The sequence below is a fragment of the Mustelus asterias genome, chromosome 14, assembly GCF_964213995.1.
Source record: "Mustelus asterias chromosome 14, sMusAst1.hap1.1, whole genome shotgun sequence".
Classification (NCBI taxonomy): Eukaryota; Metazoa; Chordata; class Chondrichthyes; order Carcharhiniformes; family Triakidae; genus Mustelus; species Mustelus asterias.
The window spans coordinates 51,228,917-51,254,848 of NC_135814.1; the positions used below are offsets into that span (position 1 = coordinate 51,228,917).

A 25,932-nucleotide genomic window follows, 5' to 3' on the forward strand; every position below is an offset into this window, starting at 1 on the left:
TTGGGGAATTCTATCTCAGTAAGCTGAGTCATTGAGCATATTCAATATAGTATCCAAAAATCTTATCAATCTCCAAGGGAATCAAGTGATGTAGAGATGGTGCAGGAAGGTAGAGTCGAAGTAAAAGATCAGCTCGTTTTAATGAATGCAGAGCAGACTTGCAGGGTTGAATGGCCCACTCCTGGTCCTGTTTCTTGTATTCAATGATTTTTCCAAAGTATCAAGAAAGTGGAAATTTGTTCAGCATTTCTCCTGCAGCCTTCAGTTCTTGAAATAGCTGCAATTATGTAAGTAACGTACTAGAGCTGATCTGAGTGGGTGTAACAAGTTTCCAAATGGCTCAGGTGAGAGTTTGTAATTAAACATGGTATAGATGTAACATTAATATTTTCACAATGGATCTGTGTCCAATTCAAATTCCTACCTATAACAAAGTGGGCATCCAAGGCTGCTGAGTCCAGAATTGTATAATACTTCATTAAAGGGCTAGTATGAGGATTCATTCTATTCCTTTTCCAGAGCTGCTAAATTGCAGAATAATTTTATCAGTATTACCAAAATCTATGACTATTAATTAACAATGGTGAAGGATAAAATGAAATAAGGAATTGGCTCACGATGAACAACATCGAGGGAGAAGGATTAATATTTTTTATTTATCTACAAATGTATAGCTGATTAGTGTACAATGATCACTACTGAATATAAGTTTAATGGTACATTCTTTGCTACAGATGCTTAAATGCATCTGTTAAATTTATTGACTTCCATCAAAATATGAAAAACATCTATATCTGTTTACACATCTGCACAAAACATAGTATTTAATACAGCAGTAATTCTTTTAATATTATGGCCCTTTCTAATTACACAAATGTCTCTACAAGTAACAACATTCTTGAGAATAAAATCTAAATGTTAACGATGGATATATAAAAAAACAAGAGCCTCAAGATTGTTAATACAGAATGTACAGGTCGAATATCCTCCATCTGTAAATCCAAACACCAAACTCATCTGAATTTTACACAATTCTCAAACCTCATTGACCTTCATCATGAAGTCTAGTTGTTCGTCTGTCCTGTTTACCTTGTAATTTTTCTTTCTTTCTGACCCCGTCAAAAATAAACTTCTGCATTTATTATCCAGTGATGCATCTTACTTTTCTAGCCATTTTATTTATTTTTAGAGTATAGCTAGCCTAGGCTATTGTAATGCAAGTTTATACATCGTATCTGAGAACCAAAATTATCTGAAATCCGAATTTCAATTGGCCCCAGAGGTTCCAGATAAAGGATACTCTATCTGTATTTAGTTGGTGTATCAACAAAACATTTATTTTTGGTCCGTATTTTCCCTCTTTGTTCCAGAAAAGCTGAGCCCAAGCACTGTTAAGAATGTAATGTTTTGGTTGCACATCTTCACTTAACACAGGAAAAATGGAATGACTACTTTTCAATGCACAAAGTATTCGACAGTAAATTTATATTTGAGAAAATTATAATTCATTTCTTAGAATGTTGATCTTTGACCCACATCTTCTAAGTTGAGGGGTGTCGATCTTGCTGTGCCTTCAGCCACATTTTCATTATTGGTTTCAGCAGAAACATTTGTTTTGTTTAAGATAGATCCTTCTTCACTGCCTACACTTTCTTTTATACTTGCTGGGGGGCGCTTCCACTCTGGACGTGTGGCAATCCACAAGATGCATCCTCCAAAGAGCAAAATGAAAACTCCCAGAGTGTTGACTAATATAGCCTCTGGAGGTGACTGAGAATATGGGAGTGTAGTATTACTGCCTGGCCGCCTGGAAAAGAAAGTGCACAAAGTATAGCAACAATAATGGTCATTCTTTTCTAGCCAAAAACATATCTCTGCTCTATTCTAAAAAAGGTTCAAACAAATATTTGGAAATATCATTATTCAAATTCAGGATTTGGAGTTTTTCAAAGTGCGCGCATGTTGGGAGATGAAATCACATCTGGTATGATCCAGAGTTCATAAAGCAGAAATTGGATGTTTTTCCTCTAGCTCAGCACATAATAAATGGCACTGGGGAGGGTAGTGGGTGGGCAGGAGATGAGGGAAAGAAAAAGAGCAGCAAGAAAAGAACTGCATTTCAAATAATTTTTAAAAGAGCTTTTGTTAGACTCATCGGCACGTTTGTTTAATAAGGCTTACGTTATATTGTAGTGTACACCTTTATTGATAAGTCTCCATTTGTATTATTAGGGTGGTTTTGTGAATTTGAGTATATTAAGAGAGTTTGTATCTCATGAAGTGTTAATTGTTGTGATGTGACATTAAGAAAGAACATGCATCCTTTGGGAATGAACTGAAGTTAACGCTAGGACACAACTGGGCTCCAGCAAGTCTGGCTGAAGTGAAGCCACAGCTACAGTGCTGATAGGCCTGAGTACTAGATGTACCATTAAAGATACAAGTTATAATTTAGCCGTTAGAAAAGAAGCCATGGAAACAAAGCTGATTGATTAAAAGAGTGGTCTTGGGCCTAGAATGTTCCTAGGACCTCCTAGGTAGAGATACAAATTAAACTTAGATTGTTGTAGGGAAGCCAGGAGCATTCTTCATTTTGGTTAAAAGTGGGGGTATTAAGTCATAATTTGTGTTGAACAGGGTGTACATACTTGGGCTAAATGCTGGAAAGCTAACTGCAAAAAGAGTATAAATATAGGGGGTACAGCGTCATGGTCTTTGCACTTGCCAAGAGTTGGCATTTGTCACAGCACCTTTGCTGCAGGGACATTTCTCAAAAGAGAGAGAGTTAGGAGTAGGGCACTTACTAGGAAGTTAACGTTTATGTAGGACTTTGCCAATCAATGAGTATTTGTCAAGGGCTGAGGGGTTGCCATAGGAATTCAGTATTAGTGAGTAAAGTAACTGTCACAGGGCCAAAAGAATGCAGCATTGAAGATCAGTGGAGTACCAGGCTAAAGTAATTGGCCCAAGAAAGAAAGAATGAACACACAGCAGCAGGCAGCAATGACGCATGTAGCATCAATAGTTAAGGTGGAGTACAAGTTGTGGGTTAGAGAAGGATCCACGAAAGTTTTAAAGCTGGAATGGGATTAAAGTTAAGTTGGCTAAGCTAAAATATCGAGGAATGTTGTGAGTCAAGAGACCAGGTTCACAGAACCAAGAGAGAGCCCCAGACATCCTGGGATCCATGAGGAAAAACAGACCTTCATGTGCTGAACTTGCATATCCTGCCATGCCTCAACTAAAACATAAACTCCCAGAGTGTTGACTAATATAACCTCTGGAGGTGACCTGAGAATATAGGAGTGTAGTATTGCTGCCTGGCCGCCTGGAAAAGAAAGTGCAAAGTATAGCAACAATAAGACATGACATAGATTGGGACCTGAATATTGAAAGGTACAGGACATTTAGGAAGGATAAGAAACTAGGAAAAGGTGGAGGGGTGACTCTGTTAATTAATGATGGTATTTGCACAATAGAGAAGGGTGACCTAAGCTCAGGAAACCAGGATGTAAAAGTGGTTTGTGTAGAGATGAGAAATGATAAAGGCAAGAAGTCATTTGTGGGAGTGAAATACAGGCTCCCTAATGGTACCCACATGGTAGGACAGAGTAAGGAAGAAAGAAATATTGGGAGCTTGTCAGAAAGATATGATGATAATCATGAGGGATTTGAATCTATATCTGTACTGGAAAATCAAATAGGAGCCTACATGAGGAATTCAAAGAATGTTTTAGAGCAAATTTCTTAGAACAAGCATGTTCTGAACCCAACCAGAGAGCAGGCTATACCTGGCACTGTACAATGAGATTGGATTAATTAATGACCTCATAGTGAAGGCAACTCTAGGTAGCCATAATCATAATGATTGAATTTTACATTCAGTTTGAAGGAGAGAAGAGTTCATCAAAGACTAGTATTTTAAACTTAAATAAAGCCAATTATGAGGGCATGAAAACAGAGCTAGCTAAAATGAACTGGAAAATTAGGTTAAGGATAGGTCAATAGAGCTACATTGGTCGACATTTAAGGAGATATTTCAGAATACGTTAGAATAGATACATTCCAATGAGAAATATACGCCATCCGTGACTAAGAAAATAAAGATCGTATCAAAATTAAAGAAAAAGTATATAATTGCACAAAGATGGGTGATGGGTCAGAAGATTAAACAGAATTAAAAAAGCAGCAAAAAATGACGAGGAAAAATTACAATAAAAGAGAAGGCTAGCTAGAAATATAAAAACAGATGGTAAGAATTTCTACAGATAGTTAAGAAAGAAGAGCTAACAAAGTGAGCAGTGGTCCAATAGAAAATGAGTCTGGGGAATTAATCATGGAAAATCAGGAGATGGTAGAATTGAACAGATATTTTGCATTGGTCTTCACTATAAAGAGTACAAGTATCATCCCAGAAATAGCTGTAAATCAGGAAATGGAAACGAGGGAGGAACTCAGGAAAATTACAATCACCAGGGAAGTGTTACTGAGCAAATTGTTGGAGCTGTGGACAGACAAATCCCCGGGTCCTGGTGAACTTCATTCTAGACTCTTAAACAAAATGGTTAGTGAGATTAGTAGATGTGCTAGCTTTAGTTTTCCAAGATTCCCTAGAGTTAAGGAAGGTTCCATTAGATTGGAAGGTAACAAATGTAATTCTTTTATTCAAAAGGGAAGGGGACAGAGAGCAGGAAACTACAGGCCAGTTGGCTCAATATCTGTAATGGGGAAAATGTTAGAAGCTATTATTAAAGACATTAGAACAGAACACTTTGAAAAATTCAAGGTAACCAGGCAGAGTCAACATGGTTTTGTGAGAAGGAAATCATGTTTAACCAATTTATTGGAGTTCTTTGCAGAAATAACATGTGCTGTGGATAAAGAGGAACTGGTGGATATAAAGAATGATGTGGAGATGCCGGCGTTGGACTGGGGTAAACACAGTAAGAAGTTTAACAACACCAGGTTAAAGTCCAACAGGTTTATTTGGTAGCAAAAGCCACACAAGCTTTCGAGGCTCTGAGCCCCTTCTTCAGGTGAGTGGGAATTCTGTTCACAAACAGAACTTATAAGACACAGACTCAATTTACATGAATAATGGTTGGAATGCGAATACTTACAACTAATCCAGTCTTTAAGAAACAAAACAATGGGAGTGGGGAGAGCATCAAGACAGGCTAAAAAGATGTGTATTGTCTTGTCTGGAGACAATACACATCTTTTTAGCCTGTCTTGATGCTCTCCCCACTCCCATTGTTTTGTTTCTTAAAGACTGGATTAGTTGTAAGTATTCGCATTCCAACCATTATTCATGTAAATTGAGTCTGTGTCTTATAAGTTCTGTTTGTGAACAGAATTCCCACTCACCTGAAGAAGGGGCTCAGAGCCTCGAAAGCTTGTGTGGCTTTTGCTACCAAATAAACCTGTTGGACTTTAACCTGGTGTTGTTAAACTTCTTACTGGATATAAAGAAGGCATTTGATAAAGTGCATGGAAAGAAGGCAAAACACAGTTGTTTGTGCTGATTTTTATAAAATGCTAATTGATGTGTATTTACTATAAAATCTTTTAGTTGTTTGTTAAATAGCTGAGAATTGATACTTTTTACTCTGATTAGAAATGGTTTTTGATACTTTTTACTCTGATGAGAAATGGTTTTCCATTTGGCTAAAGGAGATGAAATGAAAATCTGTTTTATTGGCATATGCCCATTGGTCAGAAGACTTTTTTTCGCTATATGTACAAGTATTGCTGCCATTTTCTAGATGATTAATGTTTATACTTACAGAGAGAAGATAAGCTTTTCAGTGATTCCCATTTCAGCTGCAGTAACTGACATTCCAAAGATGAAAAGGCCAACACCGACATGAACTGACATGTATAAAGTCTTGATAAATGTAGGAGTGCAGGGCAGCAGGAAAGTGCACAATCCTAATACTATCTGCAAAATAGAAGCAGTTATTCTATTGTTATTTGACAGAGAATCAATCTGTTCAACACTTTCACAGCCAGTAGTACCTTAAGAAATGAACAGGCAGCTTTCTGGTGGAGTAGGTCTTTTTCTTTCAGGGTTTCCATGTACAAATTTATGTAGAAAAGCACAAAAAAGAAATGAGATGATAGCTTAGGTAATCCTGAGGTTCTCACGTAACAGAAGAATACTTATCGACTTCCCATAAAGCTTTCTAAAGTTTTTTGCTAAATCAAATATTTGATTTAGTGTGTCATTTTCCCCTATCTGATTAATTGCAGTCAGGATAGTCAATAATCCAGACTTAGGTTCTCAGAGAGCCATCAGTGCCCAGATCAGAAACTCAACTAGACTAGCCATATAAATACTGTGGCTATAAGTGCAGGTCAGAGGCTGGGAATCCTGTGGCGAGTAACTCGCCTCTTGACTCCCCAAAGCCTGTCCACCATCTACAAGTCAGAAGTGTGTTGGAATACTCTCCACTTGCCTGGATGAGTGCAGCTCCAACAACACTCAAGAAGCTTGATACCATCCAGGACAAAGCAGCCTGATTGTTTGGCACCACATCCACAAATCTTCAGTCCCTCCATCACTGACACGGTAGCAGCTGTGTGTACTGTTTCCAAGACTGAACTCACCAAGACTCTGTTGACAGCACTTTCCTGACCTAGGACCACTATCCAGAAGGACAAAGGCAGCAGATACCTGGGAACACCACCAGTTGGATGTTCTCCTCCAAACCACTCACCATCCTAACTTGGATAAATATGACTGTTCCTTCACTGTCCACTGGGTCAAAATTCTGGAATTCCCTCCCTAACAGCAGTGTGCGTGTACCTGCACAACATGGACTGTAGCAGGTCAAGCAGGCAGCCCACCACCACCTTCTCAAGGGCAACTAGGAGGCAATAAATGTGAGTCTGGTCAGCAAAGTCCACATCTTTTGAAATGAATTTTTTAAAAAGAGGAACAAACGGAGTAATTAGGGAGATGATTGCGAACACTATTTCATGGAAGGTTCACTGATATTGGGGAAAGAAACTGAAGAATTAATGAACATATGGGAGTTAAGGAGGCAGCAGTAATATGGACTCATTTCTGAAGAAAGTAGTCCATGAAGTCTCAACAACCGGTGATGCTCAAGGCCACGGTTTCCTCCATGGAAAGATTGGTGACAGCCCTGGGGAGCCTCGTCCAGTGGAACACTGTCTTTGGGCACTATTTAGTGGTGGCTAGGTGAGAGCAGGACAAGATACCTCTATCTCCCTCCCACTGACTCTTCTCCCTCTGGATTCAGTGAATTGCAACTGCACACCAACAGGAGAAGGACCGTCAGCACGGCACCCCAGAGGTGTCATTTCAGGGTACCCCAAGGGCATCTTACTGCTGCTCCTTCCCTCTGCCTGTAACCCCAGCAAATGATGCCGGAGAAAGTGCGCCTGCACGTGTGCAGGAGACCCTCAGCAGGCTGGAGTCCATTAGGGCTCAAACTACAAAAGGATGACAGCAAAGGCCACTGTACACAACAGGGCACAGCACTCAGCAGGCTGCTGTCACCTCATCTGCTGGTATGTGAGTTCCACCTCGGCATAGTATTAAGAAACCAGAAAACATTATAATGGACCCTCGTTGCCAACATCTTGAGCTGCTTGACCCTCTGCTGGCACCCCCTTGTGCCTGGCCCTGGGCCGCCACCTGCCAGTTCCTCTGCAGCTTTGCCAAAGATAGCAGAAGCACTGGATGCAGTTGACCATCTTGTCTGCCCACGGTGAAGTGCAGAAAGGCAGGCAAAGATCTGCTCAGCAGAGTCTTTGAGGTCCCCTCTCCCATCCTGAGCACTTTTGACCAATAGGAAGCCCTATATGTAGTATTGGCCACACTCCATCACCCCACCCTGGTCTCCATCTACACCACTGTAGACAAGTTCATCTTCAGGTTTTATTCAGGCGCACTTTCGTGTTGACCTGGCCATGTGTGTGGACACTTGCACAGTGACCCTGGAATTGGAAGCCATCACTCTGCACCCTCCCTCATCCACCTTTGAACTTATGTCCCTCATCCACTGCCCTCACTCCAGCCTTGCCTTCGGTGACCCTTGACACCCCCCCACCCCAACATTCACCTAGAGCTTCCCCCCCCCACCCCCAGGTCACCATCAGTCAAACACCAGCACAGTGGAATATCCCTTTCACCCTCGAACAGACAATCACCATCCTCGGCCCACTCTCTATAACCCATGTGCTCCTCACAATGATGCTTGACCTACTGCCTGCAGGCAATGACCTTCCATGTATAGTCCAGCTTCCGCTCCCTGCCCCCACAAGACTCTGCAGGGCTCTTATGGCCCTCCCTCTGTCAGCCATGTTGCTTTCACCACCTCCTGGTCAGCCATGTCCCTGTTCCCTTCTCACAGTTGTCACATGAACTCCATCATCAATGCCTCTCTTTCCTGCTTCAACAAAACTCTCATTTCAAGAAAAAGAAGCTCCTACTCAGACCCAAGCCACCAGAAGACTACCCACTTTTAAGCAGTTGTGAATCTGAAGGCAGGTGCTTCTTGTTTGCTGATTACTTAGTTCCAAAGGTACACTTCTGGCAAAGTTGTTTTTTAATGAGCATGCGTGACATACTAAGGTATTAAAAATAGTTTCCTGACTTTTGTCGTCACTCAATTTGCCATCACCTTAATAGCCAACTTTCATCCATTGTCAGGAAGTTAATGTTTTGCCTCCCGCTCAATTAAGCACCCCCTCCCAACTTCTTTCCCACTCCTGGGAGTTTCATAAGATTCTGCCCGGAGTTGTTTTTTTGTGCGTTTTCTTGTTGTTAACACATCCGTTGTCTTCATGTGATTACTTCTGGTTTTCTCTATCCTTCTTCTGACTTCTGAATTGCATTTATCATCTTCTGTTATTATTTGTCCTAAATAGACAGGCATATCTACTTGTTCCAGCCTAACACTTCAATCTTCATTCTCCTTTCTTCAAAGGGTGTTTATGGTGTTCATGCTCAATCCGTACCCTAAGTTTCTAGAGATTTTATTTGAGCCACACTATTCTGATTCTTGAAAGTAGTGCTGCCTCCAGTTTTTACTGCTGGAAGTACATCAGACTCTGAATATTCCTATTGGTTGAATAATTTTGATGACAGAACACAGCCTTACTGTAGCCCTCTCTTCACTTGAAACATATCTGATTGTCCATTTTCGAGCCTGATGTTTGCTATTTGATCCCAATATAGGCTCTGGATCTTTACTGTCAATGCACAGGCTAGTTTTAACTCGTGCTGGCCTCACACAAACATGGGCTTCCTGCTGAGGTGTGCAGGCACTCAGCAGCATGTTCAATGCTGGACTGTATGCTAATATCATGTAAATTAGCAGGTATGAAGTTTGGCATTGAATATAAAAATACAATAAAGTAATGCCGAATTGTTACAATACTTCAATTACAATTCGGTTACAGAACTGCATGTGCTCCAATCAAATCATGGAAAGGACCAAATTAAGATTCACTGGAAATAATACCAGATTGAGAGGCTATAGTTGTGGCGAAAGGCATGATTGTTTTTATTTTTAGGTCAAAGATATGAGAGGGAGATCTGAAACAGGTTTTCAAAATGGTGAAAAGGTTTGGACAGGATTTTAAGAGGGTAGACAATAAAAGAATGTTTGCATTGATTGGTGAATTGGTAATAAAGGGCATAGAGTCAGCATGGTGACTAAACAGAATGACAAAGTTAGATATTTTCCCCTGTAAAGATAGACAATATGGAATGATTTGTCACGAGCACTTATTGAAGCAGGGATTTTAACATTAATTAAAGGGAATTGGTTCAGGGAGTCAGGGTGGCCGAACGGTCTAAGGCTCTGCGTTCAGATCGCATTCTCTGGAGGTGTGGGTTCAAATGTCACTCCTGACATTGATTTTCTAGAACCTTAGTTAGGCTGCACTTGGAATATAGTGTTCAATTCTGGTCACCACACTACCAGAAGCATGTGGAGGCTTTGGAGAGGGTACGGAAAAGATTTACCAGAATGTTGCCTGGTATGGAGGGCATTAGCTGTGAGGAGAGGTTGGAGAAATTTGGTTTGTTCTTACTGGAACGATGGAGGTTGAGGGACGACCTGATTATAAGGGGCATGGACAGAGTGAAGAGTCAATTACTAGGGGGCATAGGTTTAAGATGCAAGGTTTAAAAGGAGATATACAAGGCAAATATTTTACACTGAGGGTGATGAGTGCCCGGAACTCGTTGCCAGGGGAGGTTGTGGAAACAGATACGATAGTGACTTTTAAAAGAAAAATTACAGCACAGGAACAGGCCCTTCGGCCCTCCAAGCCTGCAACGACCATCTGCCCGACTGAACTAAAACCCCCTACGCTTCCGGGGACCATATCCCTCCATTCCCATCCTATTCATGTATTTATCCAGACGTCCCTAAAACTCACTATCATATCTATTTCCACCCCTGCCTCCCCTGGCAGCGAGTTCTAGGCACCCACCACCCTCTGGGTAAAAAAACTTGCCTCGTACATCTCCTTTAAACTTGCCCCTCGCACCTTAAACTTATGCCCACTCGTAATTGACTCTTCCACTCTGGGGGGAAAAGCTTCTGTCTATCCACTCTGTTTATGCCCCTCATAATCTTGTAGACCTCTATCAGGTCGCCCCTCAACCTCCGTCATGATAGAAGTCTACAAGATTGAGGGTAGCAGTGAGGAATCTTCAAATATATTTATTCCTAAAAGGTCAAAAGAGTTGCACCAAAGGATAATTTCACAATTAAAAAATCAAAACTAAATAATCTTAAGACATGCATAGAACATAGAACATACATAGAACATAGAAAGCCACAGCACAAACAGGCCCTTCGGCCCACAAGTTGCGCCGATCACATCCCCACCTCTAGGCCTATCTATAGCCCTCAATCCCATTAAATCCCATGTACTCATCCAGAAGTCTCTTAAAAGACCCCAACGAGTTTGCCTCCACCACCACCGACGTCAGCCGATTCCACTCACCCACCACCCTCTGAGTGAAAAACTTACCCCTGACATCCCCCCTGTACCTACCCCCCAGCACCTTAAACCTGTGTCCTCTCGTAGCAACCATTTCAGCCCTTGGAAATAGCCTCTGAGAGTCCACCCTATCCAGACCCCTCAACATCTTGTAAACCTCTATCAGGTCACCTCTCATCCTTCGTCTCTCCAGGGAGAAGAGACCAAGCTCCCTCAACCTATCCTCATAAGGCATGCCCCCCAATCCAGGCAACATCCTTGTAAATCTCCTCTGCACCCTTTCAATGGCTTCAACATCTTTCCTGTAATGAGGTGACCAGAACTGCGCGCAGTACTCCAAGTGGGGTCTAACCAGGGTCCTATAAAGCTGCAGCATTATCTCCCGACTCCTAAACTCAATCCCTCGATTAATGAAGGCTAGTACGCCATACGCCTTCTTGACCGCATCCTCCACCTGCGAGGCCGATTTAAGAGTCCTATGGACCCGGACCCCAAGGTCCTTCTGATCCTCTACACTGCTAAGAATGGTACCCTTCATTTTATACTGCTGCTCCATCCCATTGGATCTGCCAAAATGGATCACTACACACTTATCCGGGTTGAAGTCCATCTGCCACTTCTCCGCCCAGTCTTGCATTCTATCTATGTCTCGCTGCAACTTCTGACATCCCTCCAAACTATCCACAACACCACCTACCTTGGTGTCGTCAGCAAACTTACCAACCCATCCCTCCACTTCCTCATCCAGGTCATTTATGAAAATGACAAACAGCAAGGGTCCCAGAACAGATCCCTGGGGCACTCCACTGGTCACTGACCTCCATGCAGAGAAAGACCCCTCCACAGCCACTCTCTGCCTTCTGCAGGCAAGCCAGTTCTGGATCCACAAGGCAACAGCCCCTTGGATCCCATGCCCTCTCACTTTCTCAAGAAGTCTTGCATGGGGGACCTTATCGAACGCTTTGCTGAAGTCCATATAGACCACATCCACCGCTCTTCCTTCGTCAATGTGCTTGGTCACATTTTCAAAGAACTCAACCAGGCTCGTAAGGCACGACCTGCCCCTGACAAAGCCGTGCTGACTACTTTTGATCATACTAAACTTCTCTAGATGATCATAAATCCTGTCTCTCAGGATCCTCTCCATCAACTTACCAACCACTGAGGTTAGACTCACCGGTCGGTAATTTCCCGGGCTGTCCCTGTTCCCTTTCTTGAATATAGGGACCACATCCGCAATCCTCCAATCCTCCGGAACCTCTCCCGTCTCCATCGACGATGCAAAGATCATCGCCAAAGGCTCCGCAATCTCCTCCCTCGCCTCCCACAGTAACCTGGGGTACATCCCATCCGGTCCCGGCGACTTACCAACCTTGATGCCATTCAATAGTTCCAACACATCCTCTTTCTTTATGTCCACATGCTCGATCCTTTCTGTCCTCCGCAATCCAGCAGTACAACCACCCAGATCCCTTTCCACCGTGAATACCGAGGTAAAGTATTCATTAAGCAGCTCCGCCATTTCTAACGGTTCCGCACAAACTTTTCCCCCTTCACCTTTTAAGGGTCCTATGCCTTCACATCTCATCCTTTTACTCTTGACATATTTGTAGAAAGCCTTGGGATTCTCCTTAATCTTACCCGCCAAGGTCTTCTCATGACCCCTTCTCGCTCTCCTAATTTCCTTCTTAAGCTCCTTCCTACATCGCGTATACTCCTCTAAATCCTTAACACCTCCTAGCTCTCTGAACCTTCTGTACGCCTCTCTTTTCTTATTCACCAGGTTCATCACAACCTTCGTGCACCACGGTTCCCGTACCCTACCAACACCCCCCTGCATGATAAAATGCAGACTAACAACACTGAAAGAAAGAGGACTATACTAGTATAGTGGGGATAAGAAAAAGATTATAAGGGAATAAGAAAGAAAACCAGATAATAAGGACTTTTCATAAATGTAACAAAATGGAAGGAAAATATTTAGCACGTTGTTCTGTTCTGTTCTGCTGAAGGGGCAAACCTGGTTAAGAGTAATGAATGAAATGACAAATAAATTAAATGTTAAATTGGATTGGTTTGTACAAATGATGGAATAAGTAAGAATATGGAAACATAGTGACAGATCATTTTAGAAAAGAGTTTGGTTTTGAAAATAGGAGCAAAATTCAAGACTTGAAAATAAAATACAGGGCTGAGGGAAGAGGTGAGTGGGACTAATTGGATTGCTGTTTGAAAGAGTTGGCACAGACTCAATGACCTCCTAAGCTACACTTCTCTGATTCTATAAATTCTATAAAAAAATTATCCCATCTTCATAACTGTTAGCATTTTGTTTGGGGTGACAACAACTGCTGTTGAGGAGTTTATTGAAATTCTGACTGTTTCTTTTAAAAAGGTTCTTGAACAGTGTAAATAATTAGGCTTTGTTGTATGGCTTGCCTTATTTTTAAGCAAATGGCTTATTTTTTTTCACTAATTTCCTCATGACACTAAAACCTGAAGAAAATAAGGTTTTTATCGTTTGGCATTTGTTGATCAGTTGAAGTAGTTGTTTCAGAGACTAGGGTGCTGAATCTTAATAAAGGAAAAAATGAGGGTATGAGACATGAGTTGGCCTTGATAGATTGGGGAAAGTTACTTAAGAACAAACAAAGAACAAAGAACAATACAGCACAGGAACAGGGATGACAGTGGATAGACAACGGCAAACATTCAAGGAACACATGGGGGAACTGCAGCAGCTGTTTATTCCTGTCTGGCACAAAAGCAAAATGGGTAAGAGGGCCAATCCATTGCTTACAAAGGAAATTAGAGAGCATACCCGATCTAAGGAAGAAGTATACAGATTGGCCAAGAAAAATAATAGGTCTGAGGATTGGGAGCAGTTTAGAATTCAGCAAAGGAGGACCAAAGGATTGATTACGAAGGGGAAAATACAGTACGAAAGTAAGCTTGCAGGGAACATGAAGACCGACACTAAGAGTTTCTATAGATATGTGAAGAGAAAAAGGTTGGTGAAGACAAATGTAGATCCCCTACAGACAGAAACGGAGGAATGTATAATAGGGGGACAAAGAAATGGCTGAGCAATTGAATACATACTTTGGTTCTGTCTTCACAAAAGAGGACACAAATCAAATGCCAGAAATGTTGGAGAATGCAAGATTTGGTGAGACGGAAGAACTGAGGGAGATCAATATTAGTAGAGAAATGGTGCTGGGAAAATTGATGGGATTGAAGGCGGATAAATCCCCAGGGCCTGATAATCTACATCCCAGAGTACTTAAGGAAGTGGCTCTAGAAATAGTGGATGCATTGGTGGTCATCTTCCAGGATTCTATAGACTCTGAAGCGGTCCCTGCAGATTGGAGGGTAACTAATGTCACTCCAATGTTCAAAAACGGAGGTAGCGAGAAAACGGAATTATAGATCCGTAAGCTTAACATCGGTAGTGGGGAAAATGTTTGAATCCATTGTCAAGGACTTTATAGTGGAGTATTTACAAAGCAGTGGCAGGATCAGCCAGAGTCAGCATGGATTTATGAAGGGGAAATCATGCTTAGCAAATCTGTTGGAATTCTTTGAAGATGTAACCAGTAGAGTTGACGAGGGGGAACCAGTTGATATAATATATTTGGGCTTTCAGAAAGCGTTTGACAAAGTCCTGCACAAGAGATAATCGTGTAAGATTAAAGCGCATGGGATTGGGGGAAGTGTATTAAGATGGATAGAAAACTGGATGGCAGAAAGAAAACAAAGAGTAGGAATTAATGGGTGTTTTTCAAATTGGCAGACAGTAACTAGCGGGATGCCACATGGATTGGTGCTGGGACCCCAGCTATTCATATATTAATGATTTGGATGAGGGAACAAAATGTAACTTCTCAAAGTTTGCAGATGATACCAAGTTGGGTGGGAGGGTGAACTGTGACGAGGATGTAGAGATCCTTCAGAATGATCAGGACAGGTTGGGTGAGTGGGCAAATCAATGGTAGATGCAGTATAATTAGGATAAATGTGAGGTTATTCACTTTGGAAGCAAAAACAAGGAGGCAAATTACTACCTGAATAGCTTTAAATTAGGAGAGAGATGTGTGCAGCGGGACCTGGGTGTCCTTGTGCACCAGTTACTGAAGGTAAGCATGCAGGTGCAGCAGGTGGCAAAGAAGGCAAATGGCATGTTGGCCTTCATTGCGAGAGGTTTCGAGTACAGAAGCAGGGATGTATTGTTGCAATTATACAGGCAGTCCCCGGGTTACGAATGCCCGTACTTGCGTACCGACCTCCGTAAAGTCTATTATTTTAAAAAATCGAGTTACATACAATGGTTCGTACTAACGAACGGACGGACTACATTGCGCCACGCTCAAAACACTGCGCGTTTTCAGCGGTTCGTCGGCCCGAGGGAGAACAACGCCACGCCGTCGTCGCCATTTTAAGTCGGATCGCGTAAACACTTGTGTGCGTTGTGTGTGGACTTACATTTTTTGTGTGTTTACCCTCGTAATCATGGCTCCAAAGCGTAAATCTGATGCAAGTGATGGTGATGCATCGAAGAAAAGGAAAACGATCACGATTGAAATGAAAGTGGAAATAATAAAGCGATCGGAGAGAGGTGAAATACCAACAAACATTGGAAAAGCGTTAGGCGACAGTCGGTCAACGATCGGGACAATTATAAAGGACAAGGGGAGAGTAATGGAGTATGTAAAAGGGTCTGTCCCGATGAAAGCGACAAATTGTGCCCCCAATTCGCACATGGTTTTAAGGGTTTTACAGCTGAGGACATCGCCGAAGCCAGGCAAGCTGTGGTTGATATTGGTAATAATCAACTGCAGTTAGACATCAATGATGACAATGTCTTAGACTTGCTTGAATCCCATGCCGAAGAACTAACCAATGAGGATCTTATGGAGCTAGAGCAGCAGATGATAGCATTTGAGGAAGGAGGCCGGGACCTAGAAACCCCAGTACCCAAGAAGTTTTTGACGACGGGGTTAGCTGAAGCCTTTCGTCTCATTGAAGCAGGGATGGCAAAGTTAGAGGAACAAGATCCTAATGCAAAGAGGTTCGCCAAAGTTTACTGGATAGTTACCGACGGCCTCAGCTGCTACAAGGCCATTTATAATGAGAAAAAGAAAAGCTCTGTTCAAGCCTCCCTTGATGTTTACTTTAAGAAATTACTTTAATGTTTTTTTATACCTACACACACACACACATATATATATATATATATATATATATATATATATATATATATAAATATAAAAATAATCCAAGTTTTGTGTAATTTCCATTTTTTATTATTATTATTACTAGGGGCGGCACGGTAGCACAGTGGTTAGCACTGCTGCTTCACAGCTCCAGGGACCTGGGTTCGATTCCCGGCTTGGGTCACTGTCTGTGTGGAGTTTGCACATTCTCCTCGTGTCTGCGTGGGTTTCCTCCGGGTGCTCCGGTTTCCCCCCCACAGTCCAAAGATGTGCGGGTTAGGTTGATTGGTCATGCTAAAAAAAAAATTGCCCTGAGTGTCCTGAGATGTGTAGGTTGGAGGGATTAGTGGGTAGATATGTAGGGATATGGGGGTAGGGCCTGGGTGGGATTGTGGTCGATGCAGACTCAATGGGCCGAATGGCCTCTTTCTGTACTGTACGGTTTCTATGATACTGAATTATATTTAAGATGTTTCAGGTAAAATATATACTATATACTAAGACAAACATTTGACTAATTGACGCTAGATGTGAACCGTACGTAACTTCCGACTTACATACAAATTCGACTTACAGACAGACTTAAAAACAGAACTCGTTCGTAACCCGGGGACTGCCTGTACAGGGCCTTGGTGAGACCACACCCAGAGTAATGGGTGCAGTTTTGGTCTCCTTTTCTGAGGAAGGACGTTCTTGCTCTCGAGGGAGTACAGCTAAGGTTTACCAGGCTGATTCTGGGGATGGCAAGACTGATGTATGAGGAGAGACTGACTGGGTTGGGATTGTTTTTGCTGGAGTTCAGACAGATGAGGCGGGGGGATCTCATAGAGACTTACAAAATTCTAACAGGACTAGACTGGGTAGATGCAGGGAGGATATTCCCAGTGATGGGGGAGTCCAGAACCAGGGGTCACAGTTTGAGGATTCAGGGTAGACCATTTGGGACGGAGGTGAGGAGACATTTCTTCACCCAAAGAGTGGTGAGTCTGTGGAACTCATTACTACAGGAAGTAGTTAATGCCAAAACATTGAATGTATTCACGAGGCGGCTGCATATACCACTTGGAGCAAATGGAATCAAAGGTTATGGGGAAAAAGAAGGATTGGGCTATTGAGTTGCTGCTCTGACATTACTGTAACTACCATTAATTACAGAGTTGTTTCATTCAATTATTAAAACACCACAGTTCTTAGCTGAATAACCCTGATTGCGGGTTACAAGTTAGCAAGGAATGAGCTGAAAAAGGGGCTTAGGAGAGCTAGGAGGGGACATGAGAAGTCCTTGGCGGGTCAGATCAAGGAAAACCCCAAGGCTTTTAACTCTTATGTGAGGAATAAAAGAATGACCAGGGTGAGGTTAGGGCCGGTCAAGGACAGTAGTGGGAACTTGTGTATGGAGTCAGTAGAGATAGGCGAGGTGATGAATGAATACTTTTCTTCAGTGTTCACCAAGGAGAGGGGCCATGTTTTTGAGGAAGAGAAGGTGTTACAGGCTAATAGGCTGGAGGAAATAGATGTTCGGAGGGAGGATGTACTGGCAGTTTTGAATAAACTGAAGGTCGATAAGTCCCCTGGGCCTGATGAAATATATCCTAGGATTCTTTGGGAGGCAAGGGATGAGATTGCAGAGCCTTTGGCTTTGATCTTTGGGTCTTCACTGTCCACGGGGATGGTGCCAGAGGACTGGAGAGTGGCGAATGTTGTTCCTCTGTTTAAGAAAGGGAATAGAAATGACCCTGGTAATTATAGACCGGTTAGTCTTACTTCGGTGGTTGGTAAATTGATGGAAAAGGTCCTTAGGGATGGGATTTACGACCATTTAGAAAGATGCGGATTAATCCAGGATAGTCAGCACGGATTCGTGAAGGGCAAGTCGTGCCTCACAAATTTGATTGAATTTTTTGAGGAGGTAACTAAGTGTGTTGATGAAGGTAGGGCAGTTGATGTCATATACATGGATTTTAGTAAGGCGTTTGATAAGGTCCCCCATGGTCGGCTTATGATGAAAGTAAGGAGGTGTGGGATAGAGGGAAAGCTGGCCAATTGGATAGGTAACTGGCTATCTGATCGAAGACAGAGGGTGGTGGTGGATGGAAAATCTTCGGACTGGAGGCAGGTTGCTAGCGGAGTGCCACAGGGATCAGTGCTTGGTCCTCTGCTCTTTGTGATTTTTATTAATGACTTGGAGGAGGGGGCTGAAGGGTGGATCAGTAAATTTGCTGATGACACCAAGATTGGTGGAGTAGTGGATGAGGTGGAGGGCTGTTGTAGGCTGCAAAGAGACATAGATAGGATGCAAAGCTGGGCTGAAAAATGGCAAATGGAGTTTAACCCTGAGAAATGTGAGGGGATTCATTTTGGTAGGACTAATTTAAATGTGGATTACAGGGTCAAAGGTAGGGTTCTGAAGACTGGAGGAACAGAGAGATCTTGGGGTCCATATCCACAGATCTCTAAAGGTTGCCACTCAAGTGGATAGAGCTGTGAAGAAGGCCTATAGTGTGTTAGCTTTTATTAACAGGGGGTTGGAGTTTAAGAGCCGTGGGGTTATGCTGCAACTGTACAGGACCTTGGTGAGACCACATTTGGAATATTGTGTGCAGTTCTGGTCACCTCACTATAAGAAGGATGTGGAAGCGCTGGAAAGAGTGCAGGGGAGATTTACCAGGATGCTGCCTGGTTTGGAGGGTAGGTCTTATGAGGAAAGGTTGAGGGAGCTAGGGATGTTCTCTCTGGAGCGGAGGAGGCTGAGGGGAGACTTAATAGAGGTTTATAAAATGATGAAGCGGATAGATAGAGTGAACGTTCAAAGACTATTTCTTCGGGTGGATGGAGCTATTACAAGGGGGCATAACTATAGGGTTCATGGTGGGAGATATAGGAAGGATATCAAAGGTAGGTTCTTTACGCAGAGAGTGGTTGGGGTGTGGAATGGACTGCCTGCAGTGATAGTGGAGTCAGACACTTTAGGAACATTTAAGCGGTTAGTGGATAGGCACATGGAGCACACCAGGATGATAGGGAGTGGGATAGCTTGATCTTGGTTTCAGATAAAGCTCGGCACAACATCATGGGCCGAAGGGCCTGTTCTGTGCTGTACTGTTCTATGTTCTATGAATATTTGGAGAATTACTGTTAGCATTAGTTAAGATCCAGCATGATTTCCAGTTTGGTTTTATTCACTAATACTAATACTAATACTGGAACAGCGGTTCCACTTCAGTTTCGATCAAGATTTGTCAAGTCATCACCAGCTGACACGTGATGATGTGTTTTCTGCATCCATGTGGGGTATAAATAATGATGTTGAGATGCCAGCGTTGGAAGGAGCAGCGCTCCGAAAGCTAATAATATTTGCTACCAAATAAACCTGTTGGACTTTAACCTGGTGTTGTTAAAACTCTTACTGGGTATAAATAACCCAGGAGGGCTCTTTATGTAAATTGGAACATTTCTGCAAGAAATATTGTACTGGATTACTCTCTAACTGGAATTATTCCAAGTTTGTTCTGCAATATGAATGTTAGAATTTGGCATAACCCTTATTTGGGATCCAGTTTACACCAGAATAGTTGCTTTTTCTATTAACATACTGTTAAATCTCAGTGACTGAGCCCTTGGCACAGTCAGCCTGTAAATCCTTTCACTACTTTACAAGGGAAGAGTGTGAAGATACAAAAACAACAACGAGCCTCAGTTACTCCTATCTTCAGATACTGTGCTAACTATGGTCCCTAGTACCTACATTCACTGAATTACTGCGTTTTATATCTGTGCCAGTCTTCCACTGGAACTATATAACAGAAACATAGAAGATAGGAGCAGAATAGGAAACTATAGATATTAGGATAGATTCGAGTTGATGGGATTACTTCGACTGGAAAAAGAAAGCAAAGAGATTCCATAAAATCAGGGAACACAACAAGCAAGATCACCATTATTCTCGTGCATAAATGTGGGTGGTAAATTTTAGGAGGAATGGAGAAAGAAATGTGTGCTCTATAGTGCAGTTGTGGTAGTGGAGAGGAGGAGTGATAAGAGGGGTTTGAGGGATAAGGGCCAGTTCTTTGAAAGAATTATCTAATTAATCCTACTCCCCTATCCCAACCCCCCAACCATGCACTGTTTTCCTCTTAAACATCAAATGCCCTTTCAAAGGTTATACTGAATCTGCTCCCTGCACTCTTTCAGGCAGCATTTGCCACATCGTAGCAATACTTTGCTTAAAAAGAATTCTCGATCTGAATGCATGCAGCACTTGCAAAAAGGCAGATGAATTGACAGCACAAATAGAAGTAAGCTGGTATGATCTAATTGCCTTGATGGAGAACTGCCAGGTAACCAAGGCTGGGAATGGAATGTTTGGTATTTAGGATATTTGACATTTACAAAGGACAGAGCATCTTATATAAGACCAAGATGTACAATCAATTTGGGTGGAGCCAAGAAATAGCAAGGGGCAGCAAACATTGGTAGGAGTTATTTATAGACCATAAAATAGTAGTGGTAATGTAGGACATAGTATAAATCAGGAATTAGAGGTGCATGTAACAACAGTAATAGATAAATCACGAGGGACTTCAAACTACTAAAGACTGGGGATGGAGGGGGGGTGTAATCATACCAAACAAATTCTAAGTGTGGTAGTGGAGAGTGTGGTAGTGTGAAAAGGGCACTTAGAAACAAACAAGCCCAGATGTGATTCTCACCAGTAGGGGGTGGACATGCATGCACACATGACTATAAGATGTAGGAGCAGAATTAGGCCACTCAGCCCATCAAGTCTGCTCTGCCGTTCATTTATGGCTGATATTTTTCTCATCCCCATTCTCCTGCCTTTTCCCCATAACCCTGATCCACTTATTAATCAAGAACCTATCTATCTCTGCCTTAAAGACACTCAATGACCTGGCCTCTACAGCCTTCTGTGGCAAAACGTTCCACAGATTCACCACTCTCTGGCTGAAGAAATTCCTCCTCAACTCCGTTTTAAAGGATCGTCCCTTTAGCCTGAGGTTGTGCCCTCTGGTTCTAGTTTTTCCTACTAGTGGAAACATCCTCTCCACGTCCACTCTATCCAGGCCTCGCAGTATCCTGTAAGTTTCAATAAGATCCATGCAGGCGCGCACACATGCTTTCTAGAATTGTATGTTGAAAAACCAATCAGAGAACGGGCTATTTTAGATTTTGCAATGGGAAATGGCTAATTAATAATCTCATTGTAAAGGAGCCTTTAGAGAAGAGTGGCCATTATATGCTAGAATTCTAAAGTAAGATTGAAAATGATGTGGTTCAATCCAAAACTAGGGTCTTAAATCTAAACAAAGGCAACTACAAAGGTATAACATGGTATAATTTCAATGCAGTACACATTTATGTTGAAAAGTCACTTGCCTGTAGAGTATGCATAATAACTGCAGCCAATCCAACCCAGCTGTGCAGACTATACATATTAGGGATCTTCTTGGAGTTGTGAAAATCAAAAACTGCCACAAGTGAAATGACCAAAAGAACAAAGGTTACGATATTCAGGCCAGCATGAATGTACTTCATAAGGGTCTTACTGCGGTTCCATGTCCAAGGCAGCCTGTAAATGATGACACCTTAAAGAAGTGAAAATATTTTACTGTCAGTATGTAAATTCAGAACAATATTAAATTCCATTGTCATAGATCCATGCAGAATAAGCACTTCATTAATCATAATTATTTGTGCAAGAGTGGAAAGACAAAATTTCAACTCTGCTTGAAGTCATTATCTGAGCAGGTTCCGAAAGAATTTAAGCCCGTTATCAGGAGCTACATCAGCTTTACTGCAAATGGCCAACATTGCTGGAAATGGCAATGATCAAAGCAAAACACTAATGCATGAAATCCTACTTTTTGGTAACGCATAGTAAATTTTTTAAATAAATGAAAACAGGTAAATGTCTGACTCCTATTCAGTCAAAAAGTGATTTAATTAATGTATTCAAAGCGTACCTCTGATATAAGAACATAAGAAATAGGAGCAGGAGTAGGCCGTCTAGCCCCTCGAGCCTGCTCCGCCATTCAATAAGATCATGGCTGATCTGAAGTGGATCAGTTCCACTTACCCGCCTGATCCCCATAACCCCCAATTCCCTTACCGATCAGGAATCCATCTATCCGTGATTTAAACATATTCAACGAGGTAGCCTCCACCACTTCAGTGGGCAGAGAATTCCAGAGATTCACCACCCTCTGAGAGAAGAAGTTCCTCCTCAACTCTGTCCTAAACTGACCCCCCTTTATTTTGAGGCTGTGCCCTCTAGTTCTAGTTTCCTTTCTAAGTGGAAAGAATCTCTCCGTCTCTACCCTATCCAGCCCCTTCATTATCTTATAGGTCTCTATAAGATCCCCCCTCAGCCTTCTAAATTCCAACGAATACAAACCCAATCTGCTCAGTCTCTCCTCATAGTCAACACCCCTCATCTCTGGTATCAACCTGGTGAACCTTCTCTGCACTCCCTCCAAGGCCAATATATCCTTCCGCAAATAAGGGGACCAATACTGCACACGGTATTCCAGCTGCGGCCTCACCAATGCCCTGTACAGATGCAGCAAGACATCTCTGCTTTTATATTCTATCCCCCTTGCGATATAGGCCAACATCCCATTTGCCTTCTTGATCACCTGTTGCACCTGCAGACTGGGTTTTTGTGTCTCATGCACAAGGACCCCCAGGTCCCTCTGCACAGCAGCATGTTGTAATTTCTTTCCATTTAGATAATAATCCATATAGAAATATATACAGACATATAGAAATGTGACAATTCCTATATACACCAAGTTTAAAGAAATGCAAATTCCTCCTGAAAAGTGTTAACCTTAATTTGCAATAAGTTTGACTTTGTGTCTTTGCTATTTGTAAAGTAACATTATTTCTAATGATGTAAAACACTTTTTTAATTTTACAATATTTAGAGTTTTTACCTACATATGTTCAATATTTTTCTCAAAAGGAAAACTGAGGTTAAGTCACAAAATAGATGAAATCTCAAAGTTTTAAACTTGACTCAATGAGAGTTGACCAAGGATGATGGTTATTGATATTGTTGCCACAATCGGTCATCTTCACTCTATTTATTCATCGCTTGAACGTTTAAGGAACAAAGAATGAATAACAACTCAGCATGGGAACTGGACCTTCAGCCCATCAAGCCTGTGCCAACACATGACAGCTTTCTAAACTAAAGACCTTTTGCCTCTACACAATCTGTATCTCTCTATTCCCTGCCTATTCATAAATCTGTCAAGATGCCTCTTAAACAACTTTAAAGTTTATAAGTATAACAAGTAGGCTTACATCAACACTGCAATGAAATTACTGTGAAAATCCCCTATCTGCTTTGACCACCTCCTCTGGTAGTGCATTCCAGACACTTACCACCCTCTGTGTAAAATAAAACTTGCCTCTCAAATCTCCTTTAAACTGTCCCCCTTTTGCCTTAAACCTATGACCCCTAGTAACTGACATTTCTACCCTGGGATCATATTGTCATTTAGATACAAAATAAAAAATGCCACAAGTTTAAGTGGATAATTTTTACAATGGTGACATGGCGGTTACAGAATAAGATCTGAACAAGTTATGATGTATTTGGTACTTGCTCTTTGAGAAAGAATCCATCCATCAACAGCAAAGTTCGGATGCACGATGGGAGCAGGAGTAGCCCTTACGACCTCTCTATCCTGTTCCCCTTCAATATGTGGAGATGCTGGCATTGGACTGGGGTAAACACAGTAAGGAGGTTAAAGTCCAACAGGTTTATTTGGTAGCAAACGCCACTAGCTTTCGGAGCGCTGCTCCTTCGTCAGGTGAGTGAAGGACCTTTAAACTGAAGGTCCTTCACTCACCTGACGAAGGAACAGCGCTCCGAAAGCTAGTGGCGTTTGCTACCAAATAAACCTGTTGGACTTTAACCTGGTGTTGTTAGACTCCTTACTGTGTTTACCCCTTCAATATGAACAAAGGTGGTCTTGTGCATCAACTCCACTTTCCCACCTGCTCCCCATATCCCTCTGTTACCCCAAGACCAAAACTCTGTCCGTCCCCATCCTGCTTTCGAGGACCGCAAAATCCGATGAAGACATTAATTGTGATGTATGAAGTGAATCCACTCACTGTGCCGCTCCCCAGTTTATAATATTCAGCCCCAGAGCTCTGACCAAGAGTCATGCAGACCGGGAAAAGTTGGGTCTATTCTCTCTCTCTTGATTTCTCTCCCTTATTCTCTCCTTATCCTCCTCTTGCCAGACCTGGCTGAGAGATTTTCCAGCATTTTCTGTTTTTGTTTCAGATTCCAAACATCCGCGGCAATTTGCTTTTCATCGCGCTCTCTCTGGTGCAGCTTCCACCTACCGAACCCGCTGATGAAGATGAGTCCGATGACACTGAGGACTGGGTGCCAGTTAAATTCCAGCAGTCCCTGGTCCCAGGCCAACCCCCCTTTCCAGTGGAGCACCCAGAACAAAACCAACACAACCGACAGGCTCCCCAGGAACGCCGCGGCCACCAGAAACACCACAAACTGCGGAAACTTCTCCATGGCCGGCTGGAAGACGGTGTCGGGGATGGAGAAGGGAGGGGGCAGTGACTCCGGGTAAAAGGCGGGGAAAGGGGGAGGGGGCGCACCCTTTCAGCTGAGAGGTCAAACTCGGCACTGAATTGACATCTGATCCCTCGGGTTGCGCGCCAATTTTATTTTCCTTCAGGAAAAGACCGTGTTTTATAATTAAAATGTCACTTTTAACAACTGAACAAAAATGCCAAAGTTACTTTTAAAAAGTATTTAAAACGGCACGCATGCGCGGGTTGTCACTTCAGAAACATCTGGAATATTTTCTGAGTTGCCTCACATTTATGTCGCAGGTACAGTTATGTCCAAAATGTTACAAGATTGGCAAATATTGGGGGGTGGGGGGGTTGCAACATTTCACACATCAACCATGAAAGGTGCTTATTCTAATGTCGATTCTGGGATTTACATATAGCTCTCAAGTGGAGCAGCTGAGGAAATGGCTCCAGTTACAGTTTTCTGGAAGTTGGTGGAGTCAAGACATGAGTCACAGTGAGTGCGAGTGAATCAACAGCTTTAACCGAGGAAAAGCTGGGATGGAATGAGGGAAAAACAAATATCACTCCTGCCTTTAGGCAAATCAGTTACCACTTTTATAACTGAGTTAGGACATTACAGGCTGAAATGCAATCCGTGCAGCTTAAGCTATTTGATATTTTGAAATGTAAACTATTATTTTGGAACTCGTTTTATGACTTCACAAACGACCTGGGAATCCAAGTCATAGATCTAGTGTTCCCACCTTTTCAAACTTTTCATGTCTCAAAACAAGCACCTTTTCCGATGGATTTCATTGTTCCAGCATATGTAATCTACCAGTTTCCCATTGCAGCCTGTAAAGCAAATACCTTTCTTGGTATCTCATTGTATTTCATTTTTTTTAGACAGATGTTTCTTGACACATGTCCTATCAATTGTCCTTTATTAAGAGCACTTGTAAATGTGAAAGTCATGTTTTACATCATCTATACTTGTCCCTCAGATGTGTATTTTTGAATTTGTAAGAGCCTAAATTCACAAAAATGTAAGTACACAGAATAACCATTCAACCCCACCCTCTCCATCTATGTAAAATATGATTTCTTAGCCCCTCTACATCATCCAGCTATCTCTTGGTTGATTTCAGAG

At 42.2% G+C, this 25,932-nt stretch overlaps 1 protein-coding gene across 1 annotated transcript; it reads right to left on the minus strand.

The window, feature by feature from the left end:
- Positions 1–630: 630 nt before the first annotated feature.
- On the minus strand, positions 631–24,842 carry cybrd1 (cytochrome b reductase 1). The gene is made up of 4 exons (XM_078228373.1): positions 24,588–24,842; positions 21,600–21,808; positions 5,787–5,941; positions 631–1,807 (listed from the first exon to the last, which is right to left on the minus strand). Exons 1-4 carry the CDS (start codon positions 24,772–24,774, stop codon positions 1,513–1,515), a joined length of 846 nt encoding a protein of 281 aa, XP_078084499.1. The 5' UTR covers positions 24,775–24,842; the 3' UTR covers positions 631–1,512.
- Positions 24,843–25,932: the final 1,090 nt, after the last annotated feature.

Excerpts from the sequence above, each read along its gene's own strand:
- cybrd1 (XM_078228373.1), bottom strand. The coding sequence starts at position 24,774 with ATGGAGAAGTTTCCGCAGTTTGTGGTGTTTCTGGTGGCCGCGGCGTTC. Across the intron at positions 5,942-21,599 it reads TTATTATGCATACTCTACAG|ATAGTATTAGGATTGTGCAC; the intron begins GCAAGTGACTTT and ends TCTATTTTGCAG. Across the intron at positions 1,808-5,786 it reads GAAAAGCTTATCTTCTCTCT|GCGGCCAGGCAGTAATACTA; the intron begins GTAAGTATAAAC and ends TTTCTTTTCCAG.